At 32.9% G+C, this 10378-nt stretch overlaps 1 protein-coding gene across 3 annotated transcripts; it reads left to right on the top strand.

The window, feature by feature from the left end:
* The first annotated feature begins 1683 nt into the window (after positions 1–1683).
* LOC113317127 lies at positions 1684–4421 on the top strand. 3 transcript variants are annotated; one of them, XR_003343261.1, is made up of 4 exons: positions 1684–1980; positions 2555–2768; positions 2851–3243; positions 3831–4421. XR_003343261.1 is itself a non-coding variant. In XM_026565259.1 (3 exons), the coding sequence occupies exons 1-3, from the start codon at positions 1904–1906 to the stop codon at positions 3873–3875; spliced, it is 336 nt and encodes a 111-aa protein (XP_026421044.1). In that variant the 5' UTR covers positions 1684–1903; the 3' UTR covers positions 3876–4421. The 3 variants fall into 3 exon arrangements, 2 of the variants coding, with proteins under 2 accessions (XP_026421044.1, XP_026421045.1); XM_026565259.1 differs by lacking the exon at positions 2851–3243; XM_026565260.1 differs by having other exon boundaries at positions 2851–4421.
* Positions 4422–10378: the final 5957 nt, after the last annotated feature.

Below are 10378 nucleotides of genomic sequence, written 5' to 3'. Positions count from 1 at the left end.
AAGAAGCAGGAGATAGAAGAGTTAGACTTTTGAGTGATAGATAAGTTCAAGTCTCCACATACCTTTTTGTTGATGAAGTTCCACGGTTCCTTGAGTAGATCTTCGTCATTGTATGATGAATCGCCATGAAGTCCTTGAGCTCAACTACACTTTTCTATCCTAGTCCGAGACTTAGCTATGTAGGTTAGAAATCAAGACTCATAGTTTTGGTCACTAACATTGACAAACATGCTTGAGATAGCAACGCATGCGAGGTCGACCGAGCTATGCTCTAACAGTTATGTCCAAAGAAATCCTTCTTTTCTTTTGAAATTAAGGTCACTCTTGTTGTTCCTTCGGGAATGACATATTATGAGGGGGAGTTCTTAATTGAACTTGTGCTTAATTGCCAAATCTTTGTGGGGAGTGCGGCTGTGGAATATTATAGTGGTTATCTTGTACCTTTATAAACTCCTTGATGAATGCATTTAGCTTCGGCTATATGATTGCATCTACTTCGGAAATTTTATTAGGATCTCCTTTTTAGTACCTTTGCCAATTTTATTGAAAAAAAAAAAGAGAATTAATATGTAGTTCACACTACAAATACATATGGGTTTCAGATCATTATGTAAGGGGGAATGGTTTTCATGTGAAATGGAGTATTGACTAAGGGGGAGTGATACATATCACTATAGTATTGTTGTCGAAGTTGTGATACAATTGAACTTTGATACTATATAATGATACTATGACACTGTATAACAATGATTGAGAACTCTTGTTTTCTCATTGTTATAGCTACGGATTTTCAACAACGATGATGCTGAACTTACAACCTTTGGGATCATTGGAGTACTTGGAAGTGACGAAGATTACGAGTAATGTTGAAGATTAGGCATGTGGAATAGGAGCTACAAAAGTGAATTCATTTATTTTTGTATTCCATATGTATTGATAGTTTTGTCAATAAAATTGACAAAGGGGAGATTGTTAGAGCATTGGTCGGTCGAACTCGCATGCGTTGCTATATCAAGCATGTTTGTCAATGTTAGTGATCAAAATTATAAGTCTTGATTTCTAGTCTATTATAGCTAAGTCTCGGACTAGGATAGAAAGTGTAATTGAGCTCGAGAACTCCATGGCAATCATCATACAAGACGAAGGACTACTCAAGGAACTAGTGGAACTTCATCGACTAAAAGGTATGTGGAGACTTGAACTTATCTATCACTCAAAAGTTTATCTACTATATCTTCTATTTTGAGACAAAAGTCGTTTTGCTATATAAACTTTGATTATACACATTTGCTATTTCGAGCCGAGTTTATCTCGCCTATCTATTTCTCGAAATATATGTTGGTAAGCTTTTGCTTTGGCCAAGTTCATCTTTACCTAGTGACGAAAGTCATGATACGTTTCAATCACTTTAAAAATTGCTTACTTTGACGAAAAATAGTTTGTGAGTAACAACAATATAATAACGTCCTCTAAGAATGTTTCAATCAATGCTTACACAACAGTAGTGTATGCTGTGTCACGGGACGGCTGGGATACATTCCTTTTATCAACTTGCGGCTGTGATCTCTCCCTCCCCTCCCAGATTTATTTGATCCTGTGGCTATCGTTGGTTGTCGTTAGTAAATGTCACCTACACATTCTAGAGAGTTCTAAGAAACTCCGTTCACTCTATTTTGTAACGCCTCGATAAAGCCTCTGTTTACTCTATATGATTCACTTCTTCCATTATTTGTGATTGAATCTCCCTCTCCCATATCCATTAATTCCATTATGATCGCTCTAAATTCCCCTTCAACCAATTTCGCAGCTTCTGAAATAAGTGACGGTTCTAGGTTTGCCCCAATAATTTGATTTCCGTTCGGAATGATTAATTGGTGAAATTAAACCAAAAGAAACGCACGCCATGGATTTCATTGCCTGCTGCCTCTATAAATTATCTCCGAAAATCACAGGAAATCATCGATCTCACCGGTTCAACATGTAAGTTTCTGCTCTCTTCCTTCCGTTTACAGTTTCTATCAAAGTTATTAGACAAAAACAATTTTAAAATTTTTTCATTAGAGTTTCCACTTATGTTTGGTGTTGTCGATTATTATTGTAATTCTTTTCGAGCTTAGTATTGGCGAGAACATTGCAAGTTAGGGTCTAATACTCCGACATCGTTAGCGGTGCCCTAACACATCTGTCGATATTTTTTCTTGATTAGTGATGGTTGTGATTAACGATGCAACCATGTATTCAATTAGCACCAGTAGATAAAAATCGCACTTGATTTTCCTTTTTTTGGGCTATCTAGATTCAATGTCCATTAACAGAATCGCTTGCTTCTTATTTTCATTTAAAAATCCCCCCCAAAAAAAAGGAATTTGTTTACAATTGAAATTTATTTTATTTTACAGTTTTTCAGGAATTTGTTTCCAATCGATACACCATCTCAATTGAAATTTATTATCGTCCAATTCAAACTGTAGTTATGTGCTAATGTACAGTGAAACTGTTTTGATCAACCATAATTTTTGAATTGTACTCTGATCTTTGGTATAAATGCATGTAGCTTCACATACAAAGAGAGAAATGTGTCTCAGGTTACCTGCAATATTCAGAAGGTTGGGCCCTCAGCCACACAGGACACACTCAAGAGCTTACGATCGCTTGACGAAGGAAAAACAAGCATCGTTACCGTCCGTGTTACCCGGAAATGGGAAGAACTGGACTTCATGTCGACCAACGACGTTACCAGCATTGATATGGTTATTGTTGATAAGCGGGTAACAATCCAGACTAGATAGGCACCTAAATTTAAATAAACCATTTAAAAATTGTGATGTGCTAACACGTTCGTTGGTGTAGGGGGAAGAGTTACACGCCCTCATACCCAAAAATCTTATTTAGAAGTTTGATAAGCTGATTCGGGAGGGAGGTTTGTACTCTATGCAGAAACTACACTTGACCACTGCTAAACCCAAGTTCCGTCCAGCGCACAATGAGAAGCGGGCCTTCTTCCGGAACACCACCTCTGTTTCTGCATTGGATGCCTACTCCGTGTCCATTACTCCCCCGAAATTTTGTTTCACTGAGTTTGAGGCCATAGAATCGAACCTTCCGAACATACATCTTACAGGAAAATCGAAACTGAGTACTATCCATGTGTTGTTTCTCATTTTGATGACCATATTTGCACCTAATCGCCGTTACAAAAAAAAAAAAGGTTCCTTATCAGTATCTTCATGGGGAGAACAATTGGTAATTGCTACATCGTCTTTACCAGACCTTACATATGGTCCATCTTTATTCCTACAGTCACCTCTATCCAAACTAGAACCTTGAGTTATGTTAGGGATATTTATCATGAAATTAACTATAGAAAAATAATAATCTCTATCAAAATAAGTTGGAGTTTCATTAGGCAATCTTGGGTCTGGACAGAAAGAATATGAAAATCAGGTTAGAATCAAAGGGTAATAATGGGGTAATACCATAGTATGTCGTGGAGCTTTTTTGTCAATCCTATTTTGTTTTTGCATGTTCTGCTTATTTGTCAGAATGGATCCGTTTATGTTCTGCCTCTTGAATTTGCCAGTTTTTAGTTAAGCCACAGTTTCCGAAACTTCTCACAACAAATTGAAAAATCTGTATACACATATGACCACAACTAATATGGCTATCGTGTGTAGTCTTAAGAACAGTATAGTGATCCATTCCCCGTATTTTTTCCTTTGCCCATTTTGTAGAACAATGTAGTTGTATACTAAAGCACTACCTTTGAATTTGAAAGTAGATTCTGTTTTGATTTACATATATGCTTATGCCTACGTTATTGTCGTTTATAGGTGGTGGTAGAATCTTGGAGTTGCGACAGAAAGGAATTTTGCTAGAGACAACCCGGATAGGATCTTTTTATGGAGCTTGGGGATTTCTGTATTAGTACCGAGCTAACGATGCAGAGAATGTCTTTAAATACTCGCGGTTTATTGTTCATGGTTTGTTAGAAGAACTTGATGTCAGTAAAGGTAATTATATATAACCTGGGTAGTTATAAGAAGTCTTAATAGCTAAGCCAGTAAAATGTACGTTTTGGAGGACTGAAAGTAGTTGTTTAGTCAACTTATAACTCAAATTTGAACTAGGTTATCCATGTGCCTAAATGTAATTTCAGTTTACATTACAGATGGAATACAAAGTTTAGAAAGCTATCATATCATATGAAGATATGTTTATTACCAGTTTACAATAGAACTAATTAATGAATTTTTTACCATAAGATATTAATTTGGTTGCTTTATAGATTTTTTTTCTTTTAGCTTTTACCTGAGACGGTATATTGCAAATGAAGTCAATCATTTTTAATGAGTCTATACGTAATGGAGATCTGAAAATGTATTACGTGTGCTTACTTAAATTCAAGGTTTGTGCGAGAATCAGCCATTGATCCTGTATGTTTGCCATCTGTTGGGAATATATTTTCAAAACATAAATTTATTCCTAATCAATATGTTTTTTATAGCAAAGAAATTAATTTTTGTTTCAATTAATTTGACCGTTTCATATTTTTAGTTTTAATGGTGTTAACTACACCATTATAACTTTGAGAGTTCTATTTTGTGGATTTTAATGGTGTTAACTCAATCATAATAACATTTTCATGAACATTTAATTGTTTTGAAACTCTTGACTATAAATCAGATTTTTGGTTGGAAAAATAATAAGAGAGATTTTTCTTTTATGTTTTGGTGTTAAAAAGAACTTGGAGAGTTGTTGAAATTTTTTTTTTTAGTGAGAGAGTTGTTCCTTTTTTTATGACTTGAGTTTGCAAAAGAAATGAATTTTAGAGAAAGAAAAATAAGTGTGTGAACATCTTTTATTTTTATAAATGAGTTTCTGAGCAAGAATGAAGTGTAGAAGTTTTACATCCTCTCACCGTGCAAGAGTGATTGTGTAAGAGATTAATCTCGGCTGTTTTATCCTGTGGACGACGCGTCATTGAAGAACTGCTTGCACAATTTTGGGCAGAGCCGCGAAACGTCTTAAAGAAAGCGACCTAATCCGCGACTCAGCCATAACAATGTTTTGTTTGTTTTTTGTGATTATTTTGCAGGCATAATTCAATAATTGTTCCTACAATTTTAAGACGATTTATTCTACCATGGATATCAAAAGAAAACAATTGCTCAAACGCGATAAGTATCATTGTTTTATTTTGTTTGATATAATTATAACCGGAATATTTTTTTCTTTAACGATTGAACATGATGCTTGAAATTTTAGGTAACCTGATACCTAAAATTAATTTTATGTCTAATATTGATGGACTAGGAATATCATGGTTAAATATTTTTTCTTTGTGAACAGTTGACATAGACAAATATTGTTGATGTTAAACGAATGTTTTTAACATGCTGTAGAGTCTTATTTTTATCTCCTACACGAAATTGAATTGGGTCTTGAAATTTTAACCGGGTGTATTAGACATCATGAGAATCATCCATGTCAAATTTCAGAATTTTTGGAGTCTGAAAAGTATTTTTAAAGTATTTTAGAAAACTACATAACGTATTGAAAAATTCTGACGGGCAAAAAATTAATCCTTATTGAATCCGCTTTTCCTAATCTTTATGTTGAAAATTTGAATCTGTGTATTACACGAAACTTGTAGATCATGAACTTATGTTAAAACCCATTTTCAAGTTTTCAATTTGGATTTTTATTTTGAGAGATGTGGTGATTTCAAATCGTTGTGTATGTTTGTCCAAAATAGTAGACGTGATACTTGAGATTAGAAATGTAAGAAACTATATTAAAAATCATGTTTTGATTTTATACTTCATACTCTTGTTTTGGTAATGAAAAATAATACCATTGATAGCAATCAAACAAATGCACCCCATATGTTTGATAGTATGCTTAATAGAAAGTTATAAGTATATGTATGATGTTATAATTCTATAACTTTGTATCTTTGTTTGACAACTAAGAGAAACTTGGAGTACTATATTAGTTGATTTTCAAGTAATTATGTGAGTGCATATACCTTAATTATTTTTTGGTTTGAAATGCTCATATGTGAATGATTGTGACAGGTGAAAATTCATTTACTTGAGCAAATTTTTATTTTCCAATGAAATAAAATTGCGGGAGATTATTCGATGTGTGGAGCAATGGGGTTGTTGATTTATTTGTTGGTGTGCAAAGAGTGGAAAATGATTTATAACCAATTGAACTTTAAAAGCAATTGAGGTATGTTTGATGAACTATTTGTAGTTATTGTAGTGATCAAATAATGGCATTCTAAATTGAATAAATTGATTGTTCAATCTTAGAATAAATTCTAGGGAAACAAGATATTGAGAATTATTGTGTATGACAATAAACATGTGACTCGTATAAGTTTGGAACTTATGAGATGGAATTATGTACAAACCTAAAACCAAAATAATTAGAAACCTAGTCAAAACTAATGTGAATATCAACTCTCACCAAGAAATGAACACAATATTGATTATGAATTTATTTGCTATTCTTGAATGGCATTGCAAGGATATCAAATGTTATTAACAACGCTTTTCAAGCTAAGTTAATGTGAGTTGTGGATACAGTGAGAGGTTGGTATATATTGGTGTTTTACACCATGTTTGTTTTGATAGGTTATGGTTCAAAATTTGAACCAAATCGTTTGAAAGAAAGTGATGTTGAGATATACTCACATCACTAGGATTTTCGGTATTGGAACGATCTCAAAGTTTACTTTGGGTAGAACAATCTTGTTAAAGATGTTCATACTTCCGAAATGAGAAAGAATTCTAGTTTCCTCCTATCTTGTTATTAACAAGATTGAGATTAGAAATTTGTTGAATTTGATCGTTGCACTACTACAAATGATAGGTTATGGATAAAATGTTTGAATATAATATTACAATTTAATCATAACATGAATTGAATTTTGAATAATTGAAATATGAGTTTTTGTCATGCTTTTAAGAATTCAATGAGTTAGTGATAAATATGAGCATGTATTTTCTTATGAACTTGGTGAATTTTGAGTAACATGTATGTAATAATCTTACCTAACTCATAAAAGCATGTACATTTTCAAATCTTACGCAACTTGCAATGATATTGGATGAAATAAAATATTTGAGAATTTTATAAAGATGCTTCGAGTAACTTGTCCTGATATCAAATATGATTTTTGAGTAGTGAATATTAAGCAATGTTGCTTTCAAGAAAATTGTTTGAATTTTTCTCTATATTGTGGAAAATGTTTCGGGTTTAGATCATTGGTTTATTAGTTTTTCACAATTTTTGGGATCTTTGGATATTGTTTTGAAATTCTTGTTTGAGTCAAAAATAGTGGGGGTTCCATATCCTATGCTTTAACACATTTGATTTAAATTAGAGGAACTAGAAAAATGAAGGTGACAAGTAATTCACTAAGAATGAACCTAGAAAAGCATATATAGTGAGACTAAATTTTAGTCATGAATATTTTGTTGCTTATAATTTGAAAGATAACTTCTTATAGAGAGTAACTTTGTTCTTCAAACTATTAAATCTTTGGCAAACAGAAAATTGTTGACTCTTACATTCATGTCGCTAAATGACTTACATGCTTGTTTTGTTGATGTTGTTTCTACAATGTATGATTTGTTATAGTCATAAGTAGAAATATATACTTTTGTGTATGTTAAAGATGAGAATCTACGTAGACCAAGCATGAAAAACTTTTTAGTTTCTACAAGAACATAATGCAAAGTTAGATAAGTCATCATATATATATATTCTGAAACAACTTTGAAGCAATTAAAAGAAAAAAAATTGTTTACTTGATTAGTTTGAATGATTTCAGAATTGATGAATGTGAAATGCACAATACTCTTTGTTTTGTGTGCATAAGTGATTTGTTGAATTTTTATTCTAACTTATAGGATGAAAATGAAATTGAGAACATGCTTAGTTTACTATTTGACATGAAAGACTTGAGTGAAGATGGTGTATGTTTTTGAAATGAATTTTCTCTTTCTTTGGATCTATTTCATTTCAATGAAAATAGAATCTTAAATAGAGATAAATATATATAGCCTGACTGTAAATAAGTTTTCACTCATTTGGTTTAGTGCTAATGCTTTTGAGATTGTGTTTGATAGCACTAGACATGAGTATGGTAGCTCAGTATGTTTCTTTGCTACGTGATTGACTATATATAAGTATTTTTTATGTAGTGGGGGTTTAATATATTACTTTTGTAGTGGGGGTTTTATATTTGGATTTACTAATCCTAGTATGGAAAATTGGTAAAATTTTGAGAAGGTTATGAGGTGTTTCAAACACACCTTATAACTAAAAATACCCTATCTAAATGGTTACCGCAATCCTTTAAGGATATTGCTAAGCTGATTGGACATCCTTTCAGTTGAATCCTTTAAGGGATGGAGCAATTCGATCCTCTAAAATATAGGGGAATAGACATATTAATCCAATGTGATAGTACGCGGCTATTGCAAGAATTGAGAATGCATGCAACGACAACTATAAGAGTTGATATTATGAGAATGGATTATATAATGTCTGAAAATAGTTTCCATTAGTCCTTTGACGAAAGGATTGATAAGAAGATGTGAATACATCTTAGTGATGAGGTTGATGCCCATTGAGATTGATTCATTTATGATGGATACCCAACCTAGAAATAGGTTCAAAGGGACTAGACGAAGTCATGGATGATACGGAGATGCGAGAATCATGCTTTTGAAGAATTCATCCCACGGCATGACATCCTGAAACGAGTAAAGGTTGAGTTTAATTTTTAATTTTAAAATTTTAAACTCTTAATGATGTTTATATCTCTACTTAGAGTGGGGTACATTCAGGAGTACTCTTGATAGACTCACCTATATGAATGTGAAAGTGTGACCCCTTTCTATGAGAATATGGGCAGTTCTCTAGATCATTCATTAAACTGGGATACAAGCGCAGGGCCGTAATGTGATGGCTTTAGACTTTACACTAGTATAGTCATGTGTGTTGAGTAATATTTTTATCTCCTAGAGTTCAAGACTTATGTTCACTCTATGGTCAGATTTTAAGAGAGCCTATTAACACTACGTTAAGGTTCAAGTCGCGAGACACCTTTGCTTATGCACAACTCTGTACGTTCTTGCTCAATGTTTTAAAAATATAAGTGGGGATTGTTGGGAATATATTTTCAAAACATAAATTTATTCCCAATCAATATGTTTTTATAGCCTTTATTGAAAGAAATTAATTTTTGTTTCAATTAATTTGACTGTTTCATATTTTTAGTTTTAATGGTGTTAACTACACCATTATAACTTTGAGAGTTTCATTTTGTGGTTTTTAATGGTGTTAACTCAACCATAATAATATTTTCGTGAACATTTAATTGTTTTGAAACTCTTGACTATAAATCAGATTTTTGGTTGGAAAAATAATAAGAGAGAGATTTTTCTTTTATGTTTTGGTGTTAAAAAGAACTTGGAGAGTTGTTGAAATCTTTTTTTTTTTAGTGAGAGAGTTGTTCCTTTTTTTATGACTTGAGTTTACAAAAGAAATGAATTTTAGAGAAAGAAAAATAAGTGTGTGAACATCTTTTATTTTTCTAAATGAGTTTCTGAGCAAGAATGAAGTGTAGAAGTTTCACATCCTCTCACCGTGCAAGAGTGATTGTGTAAGAGATTGATCTCGGCCGTTTTATCCTGGGGACGACGCGCCATTGAAGAACTGCTTGCACAATTTTGGGCAGAGCCGCGAAACGTCTTAAAGAAAGCGACCTAGTCTGCGACTCAGCCATAACAATGTATTGTTTGTTTTTTGTGATTGTTTTGCAGGCATAATTCAGCAATTGTTCCTACACCATCTTTGTGGAATAACTGAATATTTGAATCATATTATATATGGTGTTCTTTAATTAAAGGTGTGATCGCAGGCTTGCCATACTGTTTGACAGTTTTAACTATACTTGCCATCATTCCACCCGTGGTCCTGCTCTAACTCGCGCCACAACATTTGCGTTAGAGGTGGCTTCCTTTCCGTATTATCTACAGTTCCATGTATACTAATAAGTTGCCTATGAGATCATAATTCATTCACTTGCATACTCTGGGAGAACTGCCACATGATGTGCACGGTGAGAAGGGAATGATTAGGTCGCGGTAGGTAGTTGTGTGTCCAATATTTGTAGTTGTGCATCTAAAATCTTTTTTTGCACCTTTATAAATTTTTTTTTTAGTTGTGAGTTTTTTTCTTTTTCCATTCTTTCTATATGTTTCTTACTTTTAATTAATGGTCCTCTTTTGTGTGTCCTTTGCATCCTGGAATATAATTGAACAAGTTAAAGGTATATTGTGTACTATTGTTGTTTGTG

The sequence above is a fragment of the Papaver somniferum genome, chromosome 10 (genome assembly GCF_003573695.1).
Source record: "Papaver somniferum cultivar HN1 chromosome 10, ASM357369v1, whole genome shotgun sequence".
NCBI classification, from domain to species: Eukaryota; Viridiplantae; Streptophyta; class Magnoliopsida; order Ranunculales; family Papaveraceae; genus Papaver; species Papaver somniferum.
Note: the sequence above shows the minus strand (reverse complement) of the source record. Positions and strands in the feature narration are given on the sequence as shown.